Raw genomic sequence first — 25677 nt, 5'->3', positions numbered from 1 at the left:
TAAGGAAACAGAGGTCAGAAAAAGGTCAAATGAGGTCATTTCCAAAGTGGATGCAATTAAAGAGCAGGAAAAAAAGATGGACACCATCATTTCTTCTATTTTAAGATGCGAGACACACTTTGGGCTTTCTCTCTGATGAGAGCACAAAGTTTAGAATATTATACCCCAGTGGGGGCAGTCAAAGCTTGTGTGACCTACGGAACAGTGAGAAGTAAACTTGTGGGTGTTGGGGGTCTTTTAGGATCACCCATCTGTCCTGGCAAAGTGATGAAGAAGAGTATTAGGAGGAGCAGAGGAAAGCCATGTCTTTATCCGGGTTTGCCTCACTGCCCAGGCAGGCGTTCACCCGAGGCACACACCTGCAAATTTGTAGACAAGTGTGAGAAATGTGTGCTGTTCTAGAACCAACCAAAGCTTTGGCAAAGAGTGCTGTTCTGGGCAGTGAAAGAACCCCATACCCGGTGCCAGGAGCCTGGGCCTCCGCTCTGACTCTGTGTTCTTAGCTATTCTCTGGGCCTCAGTCTCTGCATCTGTAAAATGGGAGGATGTGACTAAGTGATTATCAACAGTCTTGCCAGAATTAACATCCTCTGGCAGGTCTTACATTGGGATGTTGAGGGTGGGGGCAACAGCATGATATAATAAAGGAGAAACATATTGTAACATGACTTTAAAAGTCACCAGAAGTAATGAAAGAATGGGGGGGAGGATGGCGGAGAGACCCATCACAGCCAAAACTCCACGTGGGTCATACTCACCGTGGCATATAAGGCGGAGTAAATGCTCAGAGCAGCATGTTTGGAGGGAAAGGACCTCCTAGCCTTCTCTATCACCTCCAGGTCCCCAGTACAGACGTTCCCGTTGTTGATGAACTGGTGGTGCACCCGGCAGTCTGCGCTGGTGTAGTTGGGCTTGCACACCGTCAGAAAGTACGGCGTCAGGTGTCCCGTGACCACTTGTCCGGCGTTTACAAAAATGTCAGTAGCAAAAAGCCCAAAAGCAAATACTCCTATGAGGAGATTTAAAATAATTAGGAAAGGTGACATACCCCATCGATTGGTTTTGTCCCTGAGAGAAAAACAGCGGTGAGAGTCCATGACAACCTATCAGAAAGGTCCTCCCCAGAGTCAAATTGTCCCCTCACCTTTGTCTTTCCAGGGAGTGGTGCCTGCTTCCCAAACCACTGTTTCTTCCAAATTGGTGCAGTCACGCTGCTGTTAGCATTTCATTATTTTGTATAAGTAAATTAGAAGCAGCATGTGCTAATGGAAAGAATTTGAATTTTGGAGTCATGTAGCGCTGGGCTCCAGACCCACCTTTGGTGACTCGTTCACAGTGTAAGTTGTTTACCTTCTCTGAATCTTGGTACCCTTATCACAAAGTGGTTGGGGGGAGTGATACCTCAGAAAGGAGTTGGAAAGATGAAATAAAATATGTGCAAAACACCCGCTGCGTGCCTGGCATTAAGTAGTTACTCAACATTAGTTCTCTTTCCTTCTATAGAAAATACCTTCCCCCTGGTCCTGTTGGAAATGCAGATACTCCTTGGAGGAGTTATCATGGCAGGTGAGAGAATGAGGTTGTTAGGAAGTCGTCCCTAAAAGAGAAAAAGATCACTCTAGAAACCTTGATTTAATTGGATGTTTCATTTGATGTTGGAAACAGAAAATGAGGAGGAAGAGTGTTAAAGATGAATGTTGTTGACTGTATCAAGTTACCACAAACTGAGTGGCTTAAACCAATACAAATGTATTGTTTTACAGTTCTGGAGGTCAGAAGTCCAAAATAGGTTTCACTGGGCTAAAATCAAAGTGTTGGCAGAGCCGTGTTCTTTCTGGAAGCTCCAGAGTGGAATTCATTCCTTGCTTTTTCCAGCTTCTTGCCTTCATTCCTTGACTTGTGCCCCCGCTCTCCCCCTACCTCCCCAGCAATCATATCATACGAGCTCTGCTTCCATTGTCACGTTCCTTTCCGTGACTCACTCTCTTGCTTCTCTCTTATAAGGTTACATTGTCTACCTGAATAATCCAGGATAATCTCAAAACCCTTAATCCAATCACACATATAAATTCCTTTTTGTCATGTAAAGTAATATATCCACAGTTTCTAGGGGTTAGGACATAGACATTTCGGAGCAAGGAAGGTGTTCTTTTACCCACCATGCTGACTTGGCCTGCTTGGCCAAGAACCCCGTGGGTAGGCTATATTTCCTGGATTTTATCTGTTCTCTGGTAAATTCCACAGGAATATAGGATTACCCCCAGCAAGCTTGAACATGAATAAGCAGAATTCCCTATAGGAAGTTTCACTGTGGATCTTTCAAAGCCTATACATACATCTATGGATTCTCTGTGGACTGTTTTCTGTTAAATATATCAAGAGCAGCTGTGCAGAGGCAAGGTACATACAAGTCATTTGAAGAGATAAAGAAGACTTTTCAAGTGTGACTCAATTATGGGAGAAGTTGGCAAGTGTGAGAGGCAGCATTAACCCTTGTAAATGTCAAGGATCTGCTATATTTTCAATTACATTTCTATCCAATTCTGACTTCCATATTCAATGTCTTGAATCTGCAAATTGTGCTGACTTCAGCACCTAAAAGTCAATCCATTAGAGCAGAAGCAAAGACAAGTTTGGCTGAAACCTTCATCCGGTTTCCATTTTGACCTGTATTGATTGTTATAATTTTCTTTTTTGTGGCTTTGCCAGTATGTGCTTTATCAGAATGAGAACTGGCTCTTTTAATACCTTTAGCCGGCTCACATTCATAGCGTCTGACCTCTGAGAGTAGGCATTCACTGGTCATTCGTGGTAATTTTCACCCACAGTTTCTGAAGTCTGGTTAGAAATTTTGTTACATCTTCAAGCAAGATTCTCAAAGACCAGGTCCCTGGCTTTTTCAAGGGGCAGTAAGTCTGTCTAGACATACTTTTCCAGGAAACTAGGGTAACGTGATTTAAAAAGGGAAAAGTGACAGCATTTTCCTCTGGGATTTTATTTGTCAGAATGCTTCCAATTAGGGTGAATTCTTTCTGAGATAGAGGATTTCTAGGCTCCTTGGATAGGTGTCTGAAGTGCCAGGTCCATGGTCACAGTGAATCTGTGACGGGCAAATTTCCACTTTGCTGCCATGTGATATTATTGCTGAAAGTTGCTTTCCCCTCTTCTCTTTGCCTCTCTTGGATTTTGTCTGCTTCTCCTGATGGCTTAACAAGCATTTGCTTTCCAAACATTTCATTCTGGTGTATTTGATTTACCTTCAGAAGGGCAGTCCCGGGGATTCCACTTGCCTGGCATGGGCCATGCCAGCAAAGTGCAGTGGAAGCTGCAGCGGTGATTCACAGACAATGTCAGATCATACGGGGCTTTTGTAAGAAATTCCAGCTATTCCTCTGTTAATCCTGAGCTCCTTGTGTGTATGTTACAAGCTTCAGAAGCCAAACAGAGCTGCTTTTGTCCTCAGAGTCAGGTAGAACACTGTTTATGGTCTCCTGTACTGCAATATATGATTTGAAGGAGATGCTTTTAAAGGGTCTATATATCCTACCTTGGTGTCTAAAATTCTTTAAGTGAGATAATCTTTTTGAAATTTTAACAGATACATTTCTCATTCCTGTAACCCTCCCTAGCTGGTTCTACTTATGGCTCTGCTCCCAATGGTGTTCCTTGTTTCAGCGGAGCTGATCACATTTCTGAATGGATTTATAGCAGACACAAAGTCTAACAGTCAAGCTCTTTTGGCTTGCCAGAGCTATGTGCTTGAGACACGTACTGCTGTTTTTGTTTGGAATTCTGAAAAGACTTGGATGGGAAAACCAAGAGCCATGGTCTATAGAATATGACCATTGAGTTTCTAAAATAAATCCTAGAATGGGGAAGATGGGGCTGAGGGTGTCTCCCAAGGAGACAGAACCCTGCCTGGTCTGGCTGTGAAGGAGTGAAGGGGCACCCCATGCTCCTTGCCACATGCTGGCTGTCAAACCCCAGGGGCAGGGCAATAGAAACCTCCAGAATGATTTTTGGAAATCAAGTTGAAGCATGTCCTGTGCCTCCCAGGAGTGTAGCTCAGGAGCCCTGGACAACTTTTAGAGAAGTTCCACATCCAGCGCAGCATCAGAGCTACAGAAGCCTGCATTAGCAATGTTGGAGGGAGGATCAAGTTGTTTGAGCCCTAGGGTACCTCCATGCCATACATTCTGGCATGGAATGGGCTAAGCACTTGTGAATTCCCACATCCCTAAGGGGTGAGGGGCAGTAGAATGCTGAGAGGACCAGGAGGCTAGAAAAAATGTGGCATTAAGACAGAGACTGGCATCTGTTGATGGTGTTGTCTGTGGTCCCTGTTTTGATGATACAGATCGCTAAGGTAACCTGAGCATGCCTCTTCTTTGTGGCCTAAAAGGATCTGACACCCATCAGGCAAGTCACAGGATGAAGAAAGAGGAAGATGAAAGTGCTTTAAAAAAAAAAAAAAAAAAAAAAAGTCCTTTTTCCCCCCTCTCAGGGTTTTACCAGGATCCCTCTGATCTCAGACAGGACGTCTTTGGACAAATCAGGATCTTTGATCACTAGTAAATTAGGACATGTAGGTGAAACTCTGTGATCTGCCTCTTGCCAAGGAATCAGTGCAGGGTTCTATCCTTTTACTCAACCAAGAATGTAGTAGGGGAAAGCAGTGACATAAGCGGGAAATGTGTATGACAAAGATCTTCTCAGCCAAAGATAACTGGTCAGGATCTCTTTAGGCCTCCCAAACAAAGAGCTGGTCAAAATACAGAAACCAGACTGCTTGTTGCTGAGGAGGAGCCTGTTGCCTTCCACACAGGAGGCCTTCATTAGGAAGCCTAGACCCAGGCCGCAGTGTAATAATTAGCAGGGACTGCTGGGGTGAGCAAAGAAAGGAATAAATTGCTTTTAGCCACAAAGAACCTGTGACTTTAGGTGGAGCCTCTGAACTGAAGGCCAATTATTCCATATTAAATTATAAGTGTATAATTTTCCAGTTTAAAATGGCACTTTGCTAACAGCCTCTAATAGAGCACCTCTCAACTGTCCACTAAAACATAAACAATGACAGTGAAAAAAGATGGAAACTCACAGTGCCAACCTGAAGGGATAATCAGTGAGGGATTTCTGTCTCTCTCTCTCACACACACACACACACACACACACAGTTTTACCTCATGGAAAACCTGAGCTTCTCCTCTGAAGACAAAGATCATGGGAGAAAACCTAGGGAGATTTCCTTTCTCTCCTGTCTTCCCCCTGAATTAGAGATCCAGGATTTAGACTGCTCAGAAAATAAGGATGCTGTCACTCCACTGGATGAGTTCTGCTCTTTGAATTTGCCTGGGACTGTCTCCTCTGCCCCCTTATTCTTCTAACTGTATTTAGAGACACATTGTGGGACAACTAGGAAGGAAGTGGCAGGGGCACTGGCGCTTGTGTCTTGCTCCTGAGAGGAACAGACACGCATGCTGGGCGCCATAGCTTTGCATGCACTGCACTGTCATGGCAGTGGCGGTATGAGGAGATGCCAGTTCACTGGAGCTGAGGCACTCCAGTAGGAAGCCTGCTAATTTGGGATTGGACTTAGCCCTGTGCACACCAACCTGCTCTTAAGCTTAAGCTCTGAAGAGAGGGCCAAGAGCTTCTGTTGAGGAAAACTGAGTGTGTATAGATCTTGCCCCACTTAAGACTGAAGAGGGAGAAATAATCACATATCACATGGGGTCTTGGGGAAAAAAATACTCCTATTTTATTTTTATTTTTTTATTTTTTTACATTGTATGGTCAATTTATATATAATGTCTAAAACAGGTAAATCCACAGATAGAAAGTAGAATAGTGGACATCAGCGTCTGGGGAGAAGGGAAAATAGTGACTGCTAATGGGCATCGGATTTTTTGGGGGGGATGAAGAAATTTTCTGGACTTAAACAGAAAAAAGATGGTTGCTCAACTTTGTGAATATACTAAAACCCACCAAACTGACCACTTTAAAAGGGTGAATTTTGTGGTATGTGAATTGCATCTCAGTAAAAATAAAATAAAAGAAACGATATCTTTGCATATTTGAGATATAGACTTAAATTCATAACTGCTATATATATAAAGCCCTTTTGAGATTATAAAGTTTTTGTTTTTTATTGAAGTATAGTTGATTTACAATGTGTTAGTTTTAGGTTTACAGCAAAGTGATTCAGTTACACATATATACATTTTCAAATTCTTTTCCCTTATAGGTTATTACAAAATATTGAGGCTAGTTCCCTGTGCTATATAGTAGGTCCTTATTGGTTATCTATTTTATATATTAGAAGTGTGTATATGTTAATTCCAAACTCCTGATTTATCTCGCCACTTCCCCTTTGGTAACCATAAATTTGTTTTCTATGTCTGTGGGTCTATTTCTATTTTGTAAATAAGTTCATTGCATCATTTTTTTTTTTTTAGATTCTACATACAAGCAATATCATATGATATTTTTCTTTCTCTGTCTGGCTTACTTAGTATGATAGTCTCTAGATCTATCCATGTTGCCGCAAATGGCATTATAGCATTCTTTTTTATGTCTGAGTAATATTCCATTGTATAAATATACCACATCTTCTTTATCCATTCATCTGTTGATGGACATTTAGGTTGCTGCCATATATTTGTTATTGTAAATAGTGCTACTATGAACATTGGGGTGCATGTATCTTTTCAAATTATGGTTTTCTCAGGGTATATGCCCAGTAGTGGGATTGCTGGGTCATATGGTAGTTCTATTTTTAGTTTTTTAAGGAGCCTCCACACTGTTCTCCGTAGTGGCTGTACCAATTTACATTCCCACAAATAGTGTAGGAGAGTTCCCTTCTCTCCACACCCTCTCCAGCATTTATTGTTTTTAGATTTTTTTTTTTTTTTTTTTTTGCGGTACGCAGGCCTCTCACTGTTGTGGCCTCTCCCGTTGTGGAGCACAGGCTCCGGACCCGCAGGCCCAGCGGCCATGGCTCACGGGCCCAGCCGCTCCGCGGCATGTGGGATCTTCCCGGACCGGGGCACGAACCCGTGTCCCCTGCATCAGCAGGCAGACTCTCAACCACTGCGCCACCAGGGAAGCCCTGTTTTTAGATTTTTTGATGATGGCCATTCTGGCCGGTGTGACGTGTTACCTCATTGTAGTTTTGATTTGCATTTCTCTAATAATGAGCAGCTGAGCATCTTTTTATGTGCCTGTTGACCATCTGTATATCTTCTTAGATCTTCTGCCCATTTTTTAAGTTTTATTTTATATTGGAATATAGTTGATTTACAATATTGTGTTAGTTTCAGGTATACAGCAAAGTGATGCAGTTATGCATATCTTCTGCCCATTTTAAAAAAATTATTTTATTTTTTTAACATCTTTATTGGAGTATAATTGCTTTACAATGATGTGTTACTTTCTGCTTTATAACAAAGTGAATCAGCTATACATATATGTATATCCCCATATCTCCTTCCTCTTGCATCTCCCTCCCACCCTCCCTATCCCACCCCTCTAGGTGGAATATTACTCTGCCAATTATTTTTTAAAATTTATTTATTTTTGGCTGCGTTGGGTCTTTGTTGCTGGGCGTGGGCTTTCTCTAGTTGCGGTGAGCGGGGGCTACTCTTTGTTGCAGTGTGCAGGCTTCTCATTACAGTGGCTTCTCTTGTTGTGGATCACGGGCTCTAGGTGTGCGGGTTTCAGTAGTTGTGGCACATGGGCTCAGTAGTTGTGGCTCGTGGGCTCTAGAGTGCAGGTTCAGTAGTTGTGGCGCACAGGCTTAGTTGCTCTGCGGCATGTGGGATCTTCCCGGACCAGGGCTCAAACCCGTGTCTCCTGCATTGGCAGGTGGATTCTTAACCACTGTGCCACAAGGGAAACCCTCTGCCCATCTTTTTGATTGGGTTGTTTTGGGTTTTTTTGATATTGAGCTGTATGAGCTCTTTGTATATTTTGGAGATTAATCTCTTGTTGGTCGTATCATTTGCAAATATTTTCTCCCATTCTGTAGGTTGTCTTTGTTTTGTTTATGATTTCCTTTGCTGTGCAAAAGCTTTTAAGTTTAATTAGGTCCCATTTGTTTATTTTTGTTTTTATTTCCATTACCCTAGGACACAGATCCAAAAAGATATTGCAGTAATTTATGTCAAAGAGTGTTCTACCTATGTTTTCCTGTAGGAGTTTTATAGTATCTGGTCTTACATTTAGGTCTTTAATCCATTTTGAGTCTATTTTTGTGTATGGTGTTAGAGAATATTCTAATTTCATTCTTTTACATGTAGCTGTCCAGTTTTCCCAGCACCACTTATTGAAGAGACTGTCTTTTCTCCATTGTATATTCTTGCCTCCTTTGTTGTAGATTAATTGACCATAGGTGCGTAGGAAAAAATACTCCTATTTTAGACTAGTATTGTACCGTTATGCTTCTTTTTTGTAACTCTTATCTCAGTAGGAAATTTATATGTGTGATTATTCAGTAATGTCCATCTCTCCCATTAGGATTGTAGAATATGCAAGCTCTAAAGAGCAGAGAACACATCTATTTTTGTTCAACACTGTATCTAAGCACCTAGTATCAAACCTGGTCCATAGCAAACAAATATTTGTGGAATCATGAATCAATTGCTGAAGAAACTTCAGAGAAGATTGACAGAAGAAGAGGGTAAAAGAGCATAGGAGGGCCTCCCTGGTGGTGCAGTGGTTGAGAGTCCGCCTGCCGATGCAGGGGATACGGGTTCGTGCCCCGGTCTGGGAGGATCCCATATGCCGCGGAGCGGCTGGGCCCGTGAGCCATGGCCGCTGAGCCTGCGCATCCGGAGCCTGTGCTCCGCAACGGGAGAGGCCACAACAGTGAGAGGCCCGCATACCGCAAAAAAAAAAAAAAAAGAGCATAGGAACTTGTCCAAATTTTCTAACTCATGTTGGTGTCTCACATCCCTGATTCTGTTGAACATGGGTTTGACATGAAACCACTTGGCATGTATGATGTAGGGACCATTTTTCTTTTTAATAAATGTCACAAAATCCTGCAGGGTGCTAGGTGCCTTAGAAAACAGAGGATAATTGAAAACAGGGGCTTTATAAGTGTCTCAGGAGTCAGAAAACTTGTAAATCGTAATTTGGAAATCAAAGCACTCTCCATTTTCAATGCAGCAAGAATGAGAAAACAACCTTAATTTGGAGTCTGAAGATCCATGCTATATATACAAGAAAGACTTCTTACTGTAGATATTTGTGAAGCACAAGAAATTGGAAATCATGATGCACCTGGGTACAGTTTTATGTAGACATGCACATCTTTGGGACAAATTGCCCCATTTTTGATTCCGAGAAGTTGCAATGGTTGTCAGTTTAAATATTAACACATGGGTACATGAAAGCATGGCTCCTACATATTTTTCATGTGGAGGAACTAACACATAGAATTTAAAAAAAAAAGGATAGGGCTTCCCTGGTGGCGCAGTGGTTGAGAGTCCGCCTGCCGATGCAGGGGACACGGGTTCGTGCCCCGGTCTGGGAAGATCCCACATGCCGCGGAGCGGTTGGGCCCGTGAGCCATGGCCGTTGAGCCTGCGCATCCAGAGCCTGTGCTCCGCAATGGGAGAGGCCACAACAGTGAGAGGCCCACGTACAGAAAAAAAAAAAATAAATAAATAAATAAATAAATAAATAAATAAAATAAAAAAAAAAGGATAGTGGAAAAGACATAAAACAAGTTATCTGGGTTAGGTTGGTAATAGTACTCTCTGAAAAGGGGAGGGGAATCTTACTCCTTCCTCAGCATATGTTCTCAACCTCTTATCAAACATTTCTGAAAGAGGACTGCTCTCCTGTCTATGTTAGCAAAACAATGCAATGAAAGAGAATTCAAGAACTGTGTTGTGTGAGATTAAGTATGGTTGAACGTTTTCTCATTTTCAGAAGTTAATCAGCTTTGTGAATCTTTTGTGTAGTTATTCTACAACGATGTTCAAAAAACATGGAAACACACTCTCAACTCAATTCCTGGCCTTTATTTTAGTGGGAAAATTGATGAAGATCTTATCCCACACAAACAAGTACAAGCAAGTGGCATGTGGTCACCATTTTGACAGCAGAAGGGGGGACATCTAAGGAATTCTTATGTTCACTTTCCTCAAAGTACATTCTGATTCAATCACCAGGTCTTAATTCTAGATCACACCTTTGATCCAAGCACCATTGCAAATGGAATACAAGATACAAAGAAATGAATACAGTTCCTTTTTGCTTTTCTTTTTGCCACATCAAGTTCCCTAGTGGGAAATCTCAGTGGAGAAAGTAATTCTGCTGTTGCAAATGTGCTCTCAATTCAGCTGTGAAGAGCCTTCCTTCAGGAAACAACCATTTCTTTAGAAAAAGAAGACATGGTGAAATGTTTTCTCCGTAACATGTTTTATTCAAACTAGAAGTTTCCTAATGAAGACGTTTTATCTGCAGTTACCATGTTCATCCCATTTCCTAGCAAGGTGTACTGAGCTGATGAGATGTTTAAATAAGACTGCCATGGATACTAGGTAATGATGATAATAATGTAGCCAATACACCGTGGTTAGTATGTACTAGGTATTATTCTAAATGCTTTGAAATATTAGTTCATTTACTTCTCACCACAACTCTGAGGTAGACACCATTATCTCCATTTTACAGATGAGGAAATTGAGGCACAGAGAGGTCAATTAACTTGACCTAGTTCACACAGCTAGTAAGTAGAAGAGCTGGGATTAGACACTAAATAGTTATGGCTCTAAATCCAAACTCTTATTCACGACCCTCTAAGCTTGTATTTTCATGTACTTAAGAAAATATATGGGTAGGCGTCAGGCCATGAAAAAGAGCACTTTAGTTCTCACCCACGCACTGAGAAGAGGCAAGGATTTAGAACATGCTCCTGATGAAATGTTTGCCCTGTCACAACAGAACAAGAATTCCTCAATATCTTAGCCAATAATTTTCCAACAAGAAGATGATAGATTACCTAAGATATGTCATCATTGAATGAGGCACTTTTCTCATCACTTTGAATGAATGAATCTGACTTTGTTTCTATATAATACAAACACCATCAGTGCAAATTGATCTACACACATCAAATATTGTGCTTCAAAAGGAAGTTTCTGACAGAACTAAATACATCAGTTCCTTGGATAGTTAATATTAAGGGTTCACAGAACAAGATTCTTGGGTCTGTCTTTCCTGTATATGTCACAGAAACACCAAAGGCTGACAGCAGTCTACTGGTCTGGATGTCATGGTTTTAATCTGAAGAATAGATTTTATTAAAATCAATCTGAACCTCAGTTACTTTATCTGTAAAAGAGGTTTTAAATAGACCTAAATCACTGGGTTATTAATGCAAATCATAGAAAATAGTTGTAAAAAACATTTTGTAAATTGTGAGATCTATGTAGATATTAGGGACTCATTTTTATAACTGAGGGATGTGGATATCCTCAGTATTTCAAATAAGTTGATTATAAAATTATTCTGAAAACAGGAAAGAGATAAGAGCCCTATAATTCTAACAACCTCAAACATATATTCAACTCTGTGTGTTATTCATCCTTTGTATTAGTAAAGCACCTTTTTTACAATACGATGAGCCAGTGGTGTTTAAAGAATACTGTGTCATTACTATAACTACGCATCGTGGTAAGGGAAGAGGAAGAGTAATCAACCAGAAAAGCCCCCAAATCTTTTTATAAATGAAAGAGCAAACCAATACACTTCTACTCCCCCAAAGCATAAAGTTGCCTGATTTCTTGATAACACGGTTTTATCTCGACAGGAGGGTCTTTACTCTTCAGTCAGGACAGCTCCTGAGGGCTTTCTCTCTCAAGGGTCAGCCTCCTCTCTCCCTCTTGCTGCCTTTCAGTATCTGCTTCTCACTTCCCCTAGGCAGTGTGGATCCAAACGCTGATAGACAAAATCCTGAAAGTTCGCCAGAGGCAATGATAATTTTACAATAAAATGACTGGAGGAGGAGGATACAGATAAGTCTAGAAAGTATACCTAGATACAAACTAAATGTGGAGAGGGAAGATTTTCGATTCCTTACCTACCAAGAAATCTAAAATCAGGCAAGCAAAGCCTGGAGGGCTTCCAAATAACAGCCTTCAAATTCTGCCCTTTCTGATTCACATTTATAAGAATACGAAAATATGAATAAGTATGATTCGTATCAAGCTGTAGATCTGAATCCACCCCCATTCCCACCACCAGACCAGCCTCAGGTTCCATCAGCAGGCAGCTGCCAGCCCTGTTGGTGACCAACCCGTACTGATCTGGTGCTGTTGCCTTCTGCATCAGCATTTCCTGATCACTTTTATTATGTTCTAATGTAATAATTTACATTAGTTTCAAAGCACACACCACTGTATTTTTCTTTTTTAAATTGAGGTGTGAATGACATGTAACGTTATATTAGTTTCAGGTGTACAATGCAATGATTCGATATTTGCATATATTGTGAATTTTATTTTTTTATCGTAGAAGACTTTGAAACTGCCCTTTATCCGTTGTTGGGAGTCATTTCTGATATTCAGACAGTATTTTTGTACCTCGCTGTGCCTGATTTTGGGTATGTAATCTTGCATAACATAAATATTAATAAATCTTTATTAATGCTAATAAATATTAATAAAACACAAATAATAATTTTTTAAAAGTCTTTGAAATACTTTTTAAAACCTTTACAGTAGTGGATTTCGACTGAGGGTGATCCTGTCCCCAGGGGACATTTTGCAATGTTTGGAGACATTTTTGGTTGTCTCTAATGGAGGAGGGGCTGTTACTGGCATCTGGTGGGTAAAGGCCAGGGATGCTACTATGCATCCTACACCCTACAATGTAGGATGTCCCCTCCTCCATACAGAAAAGAATTAACTGGCCCGAGATGTCAATAATGCTGAGGTAGAGAAACTCTGCTTTACAGCAAGTAAGTTCACTGAAATGCCATGAATTTGCACTGGTTAATCTGAAAAGTGCTAGAGAAAGCAGCAATCTTTAGTCCTTTTAGTTAGGCCTTAAGCATCAATCTTTACTTGTCCTTCTAGTTAGTCCTAAGCAGCTCAGTTAGACCTTTTATTTGAGTCCAGCCTCTAAACACTGGTGCTGGGAAGGGCCCTCAGAAAAGCGTCACTTGAGTTTCATGACTAAATAACTTTGCTCTTGACAATTCGAGTAACTTACAGAGTTCTGGGCCAGGAGCCTTGTTTGGGTCTGTAACGCTCTGGTTCAGTGTGGATGACATCCAAAGAGGAGCAGACTCGTTCTCTGCACTGAGCAGAGCAACCAAAAGCAGCCTCATCACAACTTCTTGAGACCTGAGCAGAGCTTGATCCCTGGTTATGCCTTTGAAGTCAGCCAAGGCTCCCAGCCTCAGCATGCCTCCCCTCCCTGCATCCAGAGCCAATCCTGGTCCCTAGTGGGAAGCACCAAACATCTTCGTCTCAAAGTCTCGTGGCTTGGCTGCTCATGGGGTCCAGAAACTGAGGTTCCCTTTATTCCCTAAGATCCATCCTGGCTTTCTCCTCCTCATCTATTTACCTAGGCTTCAAATCTGGTTCTTATTGCTGAGTTCTAGAAATATCTCCACCAACTTATAGGCCCACGCCCTGCCTTGCTTTTGACATTTCTCTTTTAATGTCCAGCCTCTGGACTCGGAACTAAAGTCGGGTGCCTGGGCACTGCAACTGATTTTTAGACTATGCAGCCAAGGTCAACTTCCACAGTTAGCACATGGACCTGGCCTAGTTCACTGGGCACCTAGTTTCCTGGGATGGTCACTGTCCTGCTATGAAGTCGCTGCCAACTCTAGACAATTCTCATTGTAGGGCAGCCTTTCCCTTCCCATTTAAAATTGCATATCTGCCTCCACAAACCCCCTATTTCCTTTTTCTACATGATTTTCCCCCATAACACTTACCTTCTCACAAATACTATGATTTACATATGATTTATGATTTTTAGTTTAATGCCTGGCTTCCCCCACTAGAATATAAATTCAATGAGAGCAAATAAATCTCTGTTTGGTTCAGTAATATGTCCTCAACACCTTAATCAGTGTTTTGCATATGGTACATGGCCAAAAAATTACTTGTTGAAGGTTGAAAATATGATCAGTCCCCCCCATTTATAATTATAAATACAGAATGCAAGTAGAAATGGTCTGATTGAACCAAATGGAGTCTCCTTTTAGATAAAGTACATCTAAATGACTTTCAAAATTGAGAAGGATTTTCTAGTTCTTGAAAAGGCTGAGCTTGTCTCAGGGTATCAATTCTTACAACCATAAAATACTGTGACCTTTGAGGCTGCATTTAAAATATTCATGCTTCATTTAGATCACACTTAATTTATGGCAATTAATTAGCATTACATGAATTAACTGTTTACCATGGTACTTTCTATTCTGTCCAGTGCTACCTAATCCTTAGACCTGACCTAAATGGCCTAAGACTTGCTTGGTATTTAATTAAATTTTTATTGGAAGTAATAACGGAGCAACTGTGTGATCCCAAATGAAAAGCCCATAATAAGCAGTTTCTGGATGACAGGCTATTTTAGGTGCCAAAAGACAATCTAATCTTGGTATATCTGGATCAGTTTTTTCTTTAACTCAAAAGAAATGTATTCAAGAAGTCAAACAAACCAAAAACCCTCATGGAATTCTAATGCTTTTTATTCATACTTTCAGTATTAAATTAAAAAGTTACTATTTCATATTTATAAGAATATGATTACTCAAGTATATTTGTGAATGAAAAAATTTAAATATGACTTCCTTATTTTGTCTTTGTTGCTGAAAAGAGAATGTACAGGTTTATCTCTTTTGAGAACTTAAATCTGTGTATGGTGGTTGTTCCATTTAATGCATACCAAAGGAACTGATGTAGGAAGGGAAGGAATGGAGAGGGAAAAATGAGGAAAAAGAGAAGCCTTAAATATGTATCACTAATTTGACTACATTTGTTTTGATAAAACGTTGGTAAAATTTGTTAGTTCAGGCAATTTCTTTCCTCCCTTCCCACATCATGTAACACAGTGTGAGAAATTATACAACAGTTTAGAAATGGTTACAGAAGTTAACTATGAAGGTTAATAGCTAAAGCCTGGGAGACCAGGCATCCTCTTTTTGTTTGTTTGTTTATTTGTGGAAGTATAGTTGATTTATAATATTGTGTTAGTTTCAGGTATACAGCAAAGGGATTCAGTTTTATATATATATATATTTTTTTCAGATTCTTTTCCATTATCGGTTATTACAAGTTGTTGAATACAGTCCCCTGTGCTCTATAGTAAATCCCTGTTGCTTATTTCGTACGTAGTCGTGTGCATCTGTTCATCCCAACCTCCTAATTTATCCCCCTTGCCCTTCCCCCTTTGGTAACCATAAGTTTGTTTTCTATGTCTGTGAGTCTGTTTCATCCTCCTTATAATGATGAGAACCTTGGGGAAAAAATTTATTGTTGGATTTGTGGATCAGAGGAATTCAATCCTCTCTGTCAAGGTCAACACAATTAGCATTTGTCTACAGGAAGAGATGGTTTAATTTGAATGTTTTCCCTTTGACTTGGCTATTGCCATTTTCTCAGTTAAAAGTGACTTTGACTCTGTGGGGTGGGGTGAGGGGCTATCTGTTCAAGTCCCTGCCACACAGCCTAGAGAAGACAGGGAATTCGAGAGCCGAGGTGCCACTTTCAGCTCTGCTTTCGATGACAAACACTGTGTTAAAGGACTTGGCCATCCTTTGGGATAGCCTCTATTTTTGCCACTCCTCCCAAAATGTCTAGCTCTTTTACTGATTTTAAAATTATACATACTTATGATTTAAAAAAATTGGAAATTACAGAATAAAAAGCAAAATATAAAATTATTCACCTATTAACCTACAACTCAGGAATAACAACACTTAACTTCTACATTTCTTCAATCTCTTTTCTATGGGATACATGTACACACACACAAATACGTACACACACAAATACATGTTCAGATACATATACACACATATGTATCATGTTGCATTCTTTTTATTTAGAAATAATCATAGGTTCCTAGTGTCTTGACTTTTTCCACATAGTGTTACATCATGAATATTTCCCCTTTCATTAAAAATTCTTAAAAAATACCATTTTCTGAGATTGTACCTTATGATGGTTAGCATTATTTGTAAAAATTATATTATTGGATATTTCTAATTTATGTTATGACAAAATAATTTTAGTCCATAAAAATTAATTTACATTTCTGATCATTTCCTTAGGAAAGATTATTTGAAGTAGGATTTGGGGTTAAAAAGGAGGCTTATTTTAAGGCTATTGAAATATACTGTCAAATTGCTGTGCAGAAAGGGTATATCAACTTAGTCTCACTAGAATTGTACTAGAATCCCAAGTTTTTTCTCATCCTTGACAGCATAAAGCATTATTTTTTTAAAAAATATTTTGCTAGTCCACTGACCATTTTTGCAATGCGAAGCTGATTGTATTTGTTGGGTAACACTGTTGATAGTGGGTTCTAGAATAATTACATAAACTGCAAGAGCAAAGTCATGCCATTTCAGCTTAATTAGAATAGTTAGCTGAAACAGTTGTTATTTTCTAATGCCAACTGCATGGTGTGTATTTTGGTGGCTACTGGGCTAGAAAAAAAGACTGTTAAGATCTTTACAATAACATTTCTAATGCATTTTATTACCTTATTTTACTTTAATGTTTTCAAAGGAAACATCTCCATATAAAGGATCTTTACTTCAAGTAATATGTTTTTTTCTCTTATGGAAAAATTTAATCCACAGATACTAAGAAAAAGTTACCCATCTCAAGATAGACCCCTCCTCCCATCTTCAACTCTCCTATATGAAAAGTCAGAATAGGCTTTTGACTTTCTCTTAGAAATTGCCTTATTTATGTACCTTAATCTTTTAGAACTAAGCTGAAGAGAGGTAATAAAGTTAATTAAACAGGAGGCAAGTGAATATTTAAGAATCAGCATTTATGGAAGCAATTTTAGGCAAATCTATGATTTAACAGAGTTTAGTTTTTGCTCTTTACTCCTCCAAAAAAATTATGGAAAACCTACTATGTGCCAGGCATTTTGCAATATGCTGTTGATACAAAGTGAAAAAGATATAGTCCCTGCTCTCCAAGGGATCACAAATTACAGTAGTCCCCCCCTTATCCACGGAGGTATGGTCCAAGACCCCCTCAGTCGATGCCTGAAACTGTGGATCATACCAAATCCTATATATACTATGTTTTTCTAATACATATATACCTATAATAAGGTTTAATTTATAAATTAAGTACAGTAAGATATTAACAATAACTAATAACAAAATAGAACAATTGTAACAATGTACTGTAATTAAAGGTGAATGTAATCTCTCTCTCTCAAAATATCTTGTTGTACAAATTTAATGCCTTTTCTGTCTTAACTAAGCACTTACCATGGCTGTGGCTGTAATTTTTGCAGTTTGAGGTGTGACAGCAGAACTAGCATGTATTACTTTTTTTTTCTTTACGATTTCACAAACAGAAGATTTGTTCTTACTGTTCAACCTCAGCATGTGATATTTTTCTTTCCTTATTGAGAACTTTTACCTTTTCACTTAAAGAAAGTGCTTTACGGCTTCTCTTTCGCATATCCAAATTGCCAGCATCACTACTCTTGCGCTTTGGGGCCATTAATACGTAAAATAAGGATTACTTGAACATAAGCCCTGCCATATCATGACAGTTGATTTGATAACCAGACGGCCTCTAAGTGACCGATGGGTGGGATAATTTGGACAAAGGGATAATTCATGACAGAGCAGGATGGCACAAGATTTCATCATACTCAGAATGGAGCATGATTTAAAACTTATGAACTGTTTATTTCTGTAATTTTTCATTTAATATTTTTGGCTGACTGTGAGTAACTGAAACCACGGAAAGCAAAATCGTGGAATGAAAACTTAAAAGTTAATAATTACCATCATCTATTGAAAACTGGGTGTCAGGCACTTTATTATAGTATTTTTCATGCTTAGAAGATCCCTAATACAGGCATTATTAGCCTTACCCACACACTCACAGTCCTTGGGAACAGTTACTTTATCCCATTTTATATCATATTCTTCATCTGCACAGTTAGAACTATAACCTACCTTATAGGGTGTTGGGTGGATCAAATGAAATTATAAAGTGTCTAGTCCAGTGTTCTGTATAATAAATATTCTCACCTCTCCTCTTGTCTTCCTTGAAGCCACTCTGGTAGCAGGTGACCAAACTCCGGATGTCTTTGAAAGGCATCATTGTTTGGAATGAGTAAACTAGATAGAAGTGACATCATATGGATGAGGGTATACCCAGTGAGCCGACTGCAGACGCCCACAGGTCATTCTGCAAATACCATCAGTAAATGCTGAAGACTATTTTAATGTTAAGGGTTACTTCTTTTAACTTAGGTTTTCTTAGCCCTCCCACTCTACTACTTCCCTAACTCCCATGCCAATGTTAGAAGTTACTGCATATTTTTAAAAAATTTTATTGAAGTATAGTTGATTTACAATGTTGTGTTTAATTTCTGCTGTACAGCAAAGTGATCCAGTTATACATATATATTCTTTTCATATTCTTTTCCATTACGGTTTATCACAGGATATTGAATACAGTTCCCTGTGCTACACAGTAGGACCTTGTTGTGTATCCATCCTACATATACTAGTTTGCATCTGCTAATCCCAAACTCCCAGTCCTTCTCTCCGCCCCCCACCCCACAACCACAAGTCTGTTCTCTATGTCTGTAAGTCTGTTTTTGTTTCATAGATATGTTCATTTGTGTCATATTTTAGATTTCATTTATATGTGATATCATATGGTATTTGTCTTTCTGGCTTAGTAGGATAATCTCTAGGTCTATCCATGTTGCTGCAAATGGCATTATTTCATTCTTTTTAATGGCTGAGTAATATTCCATTGTGTATATGTACCACATCTTTATCTGTTAATCTGTTAATGAACATATAGGTTGTTTTCATGTCTTGGCTATTGTAAATAGTGCTGCTGTGAACATAGGGGTGCATGAAGTTACTGCATATTTGATTTTGATATGATCATTTGCTCATGACTTGAGGAAATTTGACCCTTTTCTATAACAGGAAGAAAAGGATTAAGGATAACCAAAGGAGCTGTGTTCTGGCCCTCACTTTCTCAGTTGTCAGTTCCATATGTTCTAAATGGTATCATGGCTTGTTTTAGCACCATGTTGATACTTTCAGAGTTTTATCCTGGCTCCCATGAACACCTGACCAGTAGGTATTTGCAGGATCTCATTAGAACACTAATAGTTACATACTGAGTACTCACCGTGTAGGAACTCTGAGAGATCTATATTCCTACCTTTACTCACATACACATTCATTCCCATATTTATAATCATTATCCATATATCTTCAGGATTTTTATAAAAGTCCTAGAAGGAGGGTTATAGAAAATGTCTTAATTATTCCTCATCATGAACACTAATAAAACTATGTGTTTTCCAACTTTGGAAAGGCATTCTTTTTAAGACCTGATGGATTAGATTTTCCATACTTTTTAAAGTTCCCTTTATAACAAAGTTACTGGATAGGAAAGTTTTGTCAGGAAAGTTGATTATTTCTAGTTCACTTTACTGGTGTCTCCTGATGCTGTACCCCCTTGCCTGACTCAGCTAAAGGGTATATGGCAATACCCAGTCAATATTAAAATATATGTCCCAAGGGAATCTCAGATAAGTATTGTGTAGGAAAAAAAAATCAAAGTTGAAATCATTTGTAAAACAATAAGTATTGCTTCACTTTAAGGATCAAAAATTTGGCTTGGTACCAGGATCAGGCTCAATTTTGTACTTCCTGGAAAATCCCCCAAACAACTCTTGCTTTTAAAGTTGATGCTTCCATAGCTTAGGTTATTTTATCAAGTGTGTTCATCTTCAGTAAGTTTAGTAAGTTTTACCTATAAGCGAGGGCTTAGTCCAACATGCCCTTGTACTCACCTATGAATCTTATGATCCTTCGGAGTAAGGGGTTCAGGTAACAGCATTCTCCGGTCAGAATTGTTTTCTCCTGGGCAATCAGAGATTCTCTGGTTGACTTTATGAAATACATGGATATCTCACCAATAAAAATCTGGAGAAGGAATGTTGAAGAATTGTCAAGTTGGATAGCTGTCTGATAAAAGAGACCAGTAGCTTAAGAAAAAACTCAAAACTTTTGAGGCTTCACAATTATATTAGAAGATATCATGTTGGAGAGATGGAGAGTTAAATAGTAATTTGTAGTTAACTCTTCAAAAGAATTAGAGAAAGCAATAATTGATGATTTCAGATAGATTTCAGGCTATAATATTAAATTCTAAAGTCATATGAAACCTAAGTTGAAATAATAAATTGAAGAATAGAATCTATGATAAGGCTCACTCAGGCTGGATTTGAATTTTTTTTTTTTTTTTTTTTTTTTTTTTGTGGTACGCGGGCCTGTCACTGTTGTGGCCTCTCCCGTTGCAGAGCACAGGCTCCGGACGCGCAGGCTCAGCGGCCATGGCTCACGGGCCCAGCCGCTCCACGGCATGTGGGATCTTCCCAGACTGGGGCACGAACCCGTGTCCCCTGCATCGGCAGGTGGACTCTCAACCACTGCGCCACCAGGGAAGCCCTTGAATATTTTTAACTGAATGTGTGCATTGCAATGATGCGGAATGACTGGGACAGCCCAGGAGGGCATTATATGCACCCATCACAATATTACTCCATTATGTGGCAATACTGCCATCTTTATTCGAACACATTTGCCTGATCAATATTCTACTCTGAACTGGTTGACTGTCACACTTTTATGATTGGCATCTCTTGTTATCTTGAACTAATACATGTATATTACCATTTAAATCATAATGCCTTTGTGTACATTGTAAGCTTCCTGATGACAGGGACCATATCTTATATTTCTTCATTATGCTTATAGCACTCAGCGCACTGTATTCCCATTTAAAGTAAGGATCTGGCATGAGGGAAGTTGTCACCAACTTTGACACTGTCGCGGCTGAAGACTGAGAACCTTCAGTGAATAAAAAGTTAATAATTACCATAATCTATTGCAAACTGGGTGTCAAGCACTTTATCATAATAGTTTTCATGGTCACAAAATCCCTAGTGTAGGTAGTATTACCTTTGCTTTACTGGTGAAGAATGGAAGTTCAGTGTAGTTAAGTAACTTACCCTCCAGAGCATACAACTGGCATGTGGAGGCCTGGGATTGGTATTCAGTACAACTGGGTTCCAGAGTCCACATTTCCCACCACATCATATGCCACTTTTATTTTCTAAACCCTCATTTCAATATTTCCCCAGAAGAATGTGATCTTATAATTGTTCTTCTTTGCTATGCGTGTGCTTGTGGTTTTAGATAAACTTCATCAATGTTTTAAGAATTCCTATGGGGCTTTCCTGGTGGTGCAGTGGTTGAGAGTCTGCCTGCCGATGCAGGGGACATGGGTTCGTGCCCCAGTCTGGGAAGATCCCACATGCCGCGGAGCGGCTGGGCCCGTGAGCCATGGCCGCTGAGCCTGTGCGTCCAGAGCCTGTACTCCGCAACGGGAGAGGCCACAGCAGTGAGAGGCCAGCATACCGCAAAAAAAAAAAAAAAAAAAAAAAAGAATTCCTATGCCTTATACTCTTCCTATCATTATAGAATATCTGTTTAGATGGATCAAGATGCCAATGTCATGAATGGCACATGAGAGATGGAAGTTAAGCTATAGAATAGTAAAACTGGAATCGTCTACAGATGTTTTCCCCTTCCTTTTATGAGGGAGGAACCCGAAAGTCTCAGGGGCTTGGCCACACACAGCCAGACAGTGTCTGAAGCAGCTCTAGCAGGTGGTCTATAAATAGATACTGTTATCCCATTGTACAGATAAGACACCTGAGGTGTAGAGGGGTTAAATAATTTGTCCAAAGTCGTCACAAATCCCAGCTCTGAAGCCAGGAAAACCTGGCTGCGGAGTCCTTTCTCTTAACTGCTACACTTTTACTCAACAGTGATAAATAAAATATTTGTTGAATTTGTGTTTAATGTTGACAACATAGAAAATAAAACAAATGCAATATGCTTTAAACACTAAAAAATGTAGATGATATTAAAGTACAAGATAGAATGGTGTAATGGAAATAGAACTATGGGCAAGTCAGAATGGTATGGAAGTTGGCAGGAAAAGAATGAGTTCAGGGTCAGACAGACAAATGATGGGCCAGCATGGATCACCTTGGCAGGTGCTGTCTATGTATGTCTAAGAATATTTTGTGCCTGACATCCCTTGGAATTAACAATGAGTTGTTGATCTGTCAGGTGAAAATATTTGAATAGTTTCAAGAACTCAGCCCTCCCTCTTTTCTCGTTAGACCTATCTCTGCCAAAACAAGGTGCCAAGGGGCTTTGTTTGTCCCCACTGCAATGATGGCACTGCATTACTCTTCTTTATCTTAGTGAACAGATAGGGATAAATTCATGCATAGTCGGGTACATGAAATAGTATTTCCTTGAGGGAGCTTTCTCTGCTCCCACAGACTAGCTTAGGCATTCATGTTGTACATGACTCTCTTTCCTTGTGTTTCTCCTTTCCATTTCTATCACAAATTACAATGATAGTACGATTACATACTATCATTGTTATTCCTTGTTATGGGATGTCCCACATGTCTTATTCCAGTTATGTCCCCAGGGCATAGCTCAGTGTAAGGTACATAGTAGTTATTCAATGTTGAATGAATTAAGCATATCAGATTAATGCAGGTTTTTTGGAATACAGGTTTAATGAGGTAGACTGTAAAGAAACTTTGCCAGGTCCCCTCAGGAAAAGGGAGATCCTGCCTTGTCATTGTTCCCACAACATATTACACAGATCTCTATCCTGACATCTACCCAATTAATTGCAATTATTGTCTGTATGTCCCTCTTCATTTGACTATGATGTCCTTATGGGAAAGACTTGCCCTTCCTTGCATGGTAACTAGAACAGGGACTGGTATATAGTAGATTCAATCAATATTTGTTGAATGAACAAAAGACTGAATCTTTAGAGTACCTATGTATGGGTAGAACCCTCTGACCTTAACTTCTCTGAAGATTCCTCTGCAGGAAATTCCCCATATGGACCAGAAAGCATGCAATTTTTGCTGTACTGCTTAGGAATATAGTAAAAAATTAAGGATTAACAAATACAAAGTAAAGTATCTCTTTTAAACTAAATTTACTCATATATGCATTTTACATTCAACAATTTTGGAGAGGGAGCACCTATTCTGCCAGGAATTGTTCTAGCATGGGAGACGTAGCTGTGAACAGAGAATAGTGGGGGAGAGCACAAATAAACCAGTAAGTATATCGTGTAATGTTGTGAAATGACATGATTAGAAAGTAAAGCAGGGAAATGGGATGGAGAGTGGTAAACACATAGGGATAAGAAAAGAAATAAGCAATTCTTGCCTCAGCCATTTCAGAAGCCCAAAATATCCTTACTCTATAAGAAAGAGAGAAGAAAATTCTAGAAGTTCTCCATTTAGTGAAGGTTGTCACTACTCACACAAGAGGCAACAAAGCAAGAAAATGTGAGAGAAAATCTACACAAAACATGTTCTTGTTAAAAATACACGTGTGCACACATACACACAGATCTAAACAAAATAACTCCAAGGCATACCAAACAAAACTTGTCATGTGAAAAGGGTATGGGGCTCAAATAAATCCATAAGTAAAATGTCCTGAGACTCTCATGTCAAAGGTGATAAGCATTATAAGAATTGATACTATTGGGACTTCCCTGATGGTCCAGTGGTTAAGACTCCATGCTCCCAATGCAGGGGGCCCGGGTTCAATCCCTGGTCAGGGAGCTAGATCCCGCATGCTGCAACTAAAAGATCCCCGCAGCCAAAAAAAAAAAAAATCAACAAACAAACAAGGATTGATACTATTGGTCAACAATATTCATATCACAATTGAGGTGTGAAATACAAAAGAAAAAAAGCAGAGCAAGGATATATGCTAACGTATATATCTAATTATCGACATAATACTTTGAGTATATTAAGTAATAATGTTTACATAAAGAAGGAAGGAAGAAAGAAAGGGAGGAAGGGGGTCATTTTATAACTTCAAGGTAGGACAGTATTCCTGGTCCATCCAGTTCAGACTGTGATGGACATAAAGGTTGCTGATAAAATAATCCAGTTCTTAGATCTCAGTGAATGGGCTTCATGGATGTTCATTTCACTGCGTTTCTCTGATCACACACAGGATGCTATTTCTCCATCCAGTGGGTTCCATAGTCTCATACAGGGCCTGATTCTGCTTGGAGAGAGAGACGGAAGGTTCTGCTTGATAAAGGTAGAGGTCTCTTTTCTTTCCTGCCTGGCCCCAGCCGATGTTGGAAGCCGTCTACCCACTTGGCAGATTTATGACTCTGGTTCTGGCAATGGTTGTGTTCCTCCATCTGTATCTTTGCCACACACACTCTGCCTCTATCCACCACTCTTTTCAGAGAGCAGCTGGGACATGTGGGACTCTCCATGTGTTCGGCCCTGGCTGTCCTGCCTATTATGGCCTTTCAAATTGTTGGCTAACAAGCATCCTATCACTCATAGCAAATGAGCATACCCTCTGGTGAGAAATGATCAAGGCCAAACTCTAGACCTGGCCATGAACAAACAGCAAGTGAATTCCATTGGTGCATCTCTCATCCCCCAGCTATGCTGGCTACAATCACAAGTGACATGACCTAAGACACTTAGATAACAGTAAATATACTTTTAGTGAGGATAACTCGATAAATTTGTCTTTCAAATATGGAAACCCAAATGGCAAAAAAACAACCCTGGAATATACTACATCAGTTTGGTGTGTTATCTTGCAGACTTCACTTCTTTACAATCTTTAAAGGAGATCTGTTAAGTCATAAATAAGTGATATAAATGCAAAATATTTAGGGGATAGTGTTCAGATTTCAAAATATAAAATCTGCAGAAAAAGTCACTGGAAGATGTATTATAATTTTATATTGTAAGGGGGACTCACTGCATGTTCTATGTGGCTGTCATCATAAAGTGTGTCTAGAATTCCTGGAATATATGTTTTGGGTTCACACATATGCTAGCTGTAGCTCTGGTACTTGGCAATATCAGAGTCATTGCTGTTTCTTGAATGTGGGCTGTTGAGTTGAAATCTCAGCTCCCTCCCTTCTTGATGTGTGACTTTGGGCAGGTAACTGAAACTTTCTGAGCTTCTGCTTTTCTTTTGTTCATGACTTTGAACGTGAGGAAAATAACTATATCAGAAAATTATTGAGAGTATTAGAAAATGTATGTAAAAACATCTATAGGTGCTCAAAGAATGTTTGTTGCTTTCACTTACTGGTCCGTCTAGGCAAGAATGTGTATTGAAATTGCTTGAAAAATTGTCCTGGATTAAGAAAACGTGGTGTGATTCTAGCTCTGCTCTGCCCCTAACCAGATGTTCGATCTTGGACCACTTGCTTGACCTCTCTGGGCCTAGTTTCTCATCTGTCAGTTTCTTATCTGTTGGACTAGGAGAACTTTAAGTTGCTTTTCCAGCTCCAACATCTT

General features: G+C 39.5%; 1 protein-coding gene across 1 annotated transcript in view; it reads right to left on the bottom strand.

Annotated features, from left to right (window-relative positions):
• The window catches only part of PLPPR1 (phospholipid phosphatase related 1), a gene marked incomplete at both ends in the record, with an annotated part of 121298 nt that overhangs the window by 11890 nt on the left and 83731 nt on the right, over positions 1 to 25677 (bottom strand). Inside the window, 2 exons of the mRNA XM_079706330.1 lie at positions 759 to 1009; positions 20059 to 20191. Of these exons, the coding sequence (XP_079562456.1) occupies positions 759 to 1009; positions 20059 to 20191 (384 nt within the window). The remainder of the gene's footprint in view (positions 1 to 758; positions 1010 to 20058; positions 20192 to 25677) is intronic.

This window comes from Hyperoodon ampullatus (genome assembly GCF_949752795.1).
Source record: "Hyperoodon ampullatus genome assembly, chromosome: 6".
NCBI classification, from domain to species: Eukaryota; Metazoa; Chordata; class Mammalia; order Artiodactyla; family Ziphiidae; genus Hyperoodon; species Hyperoodon ampullatus.
The sequence above is the reverse complement of the archived record's forward strand: the minus strand, read 5'-3'. Positions and strand labels throughout refer to the sequence as shown.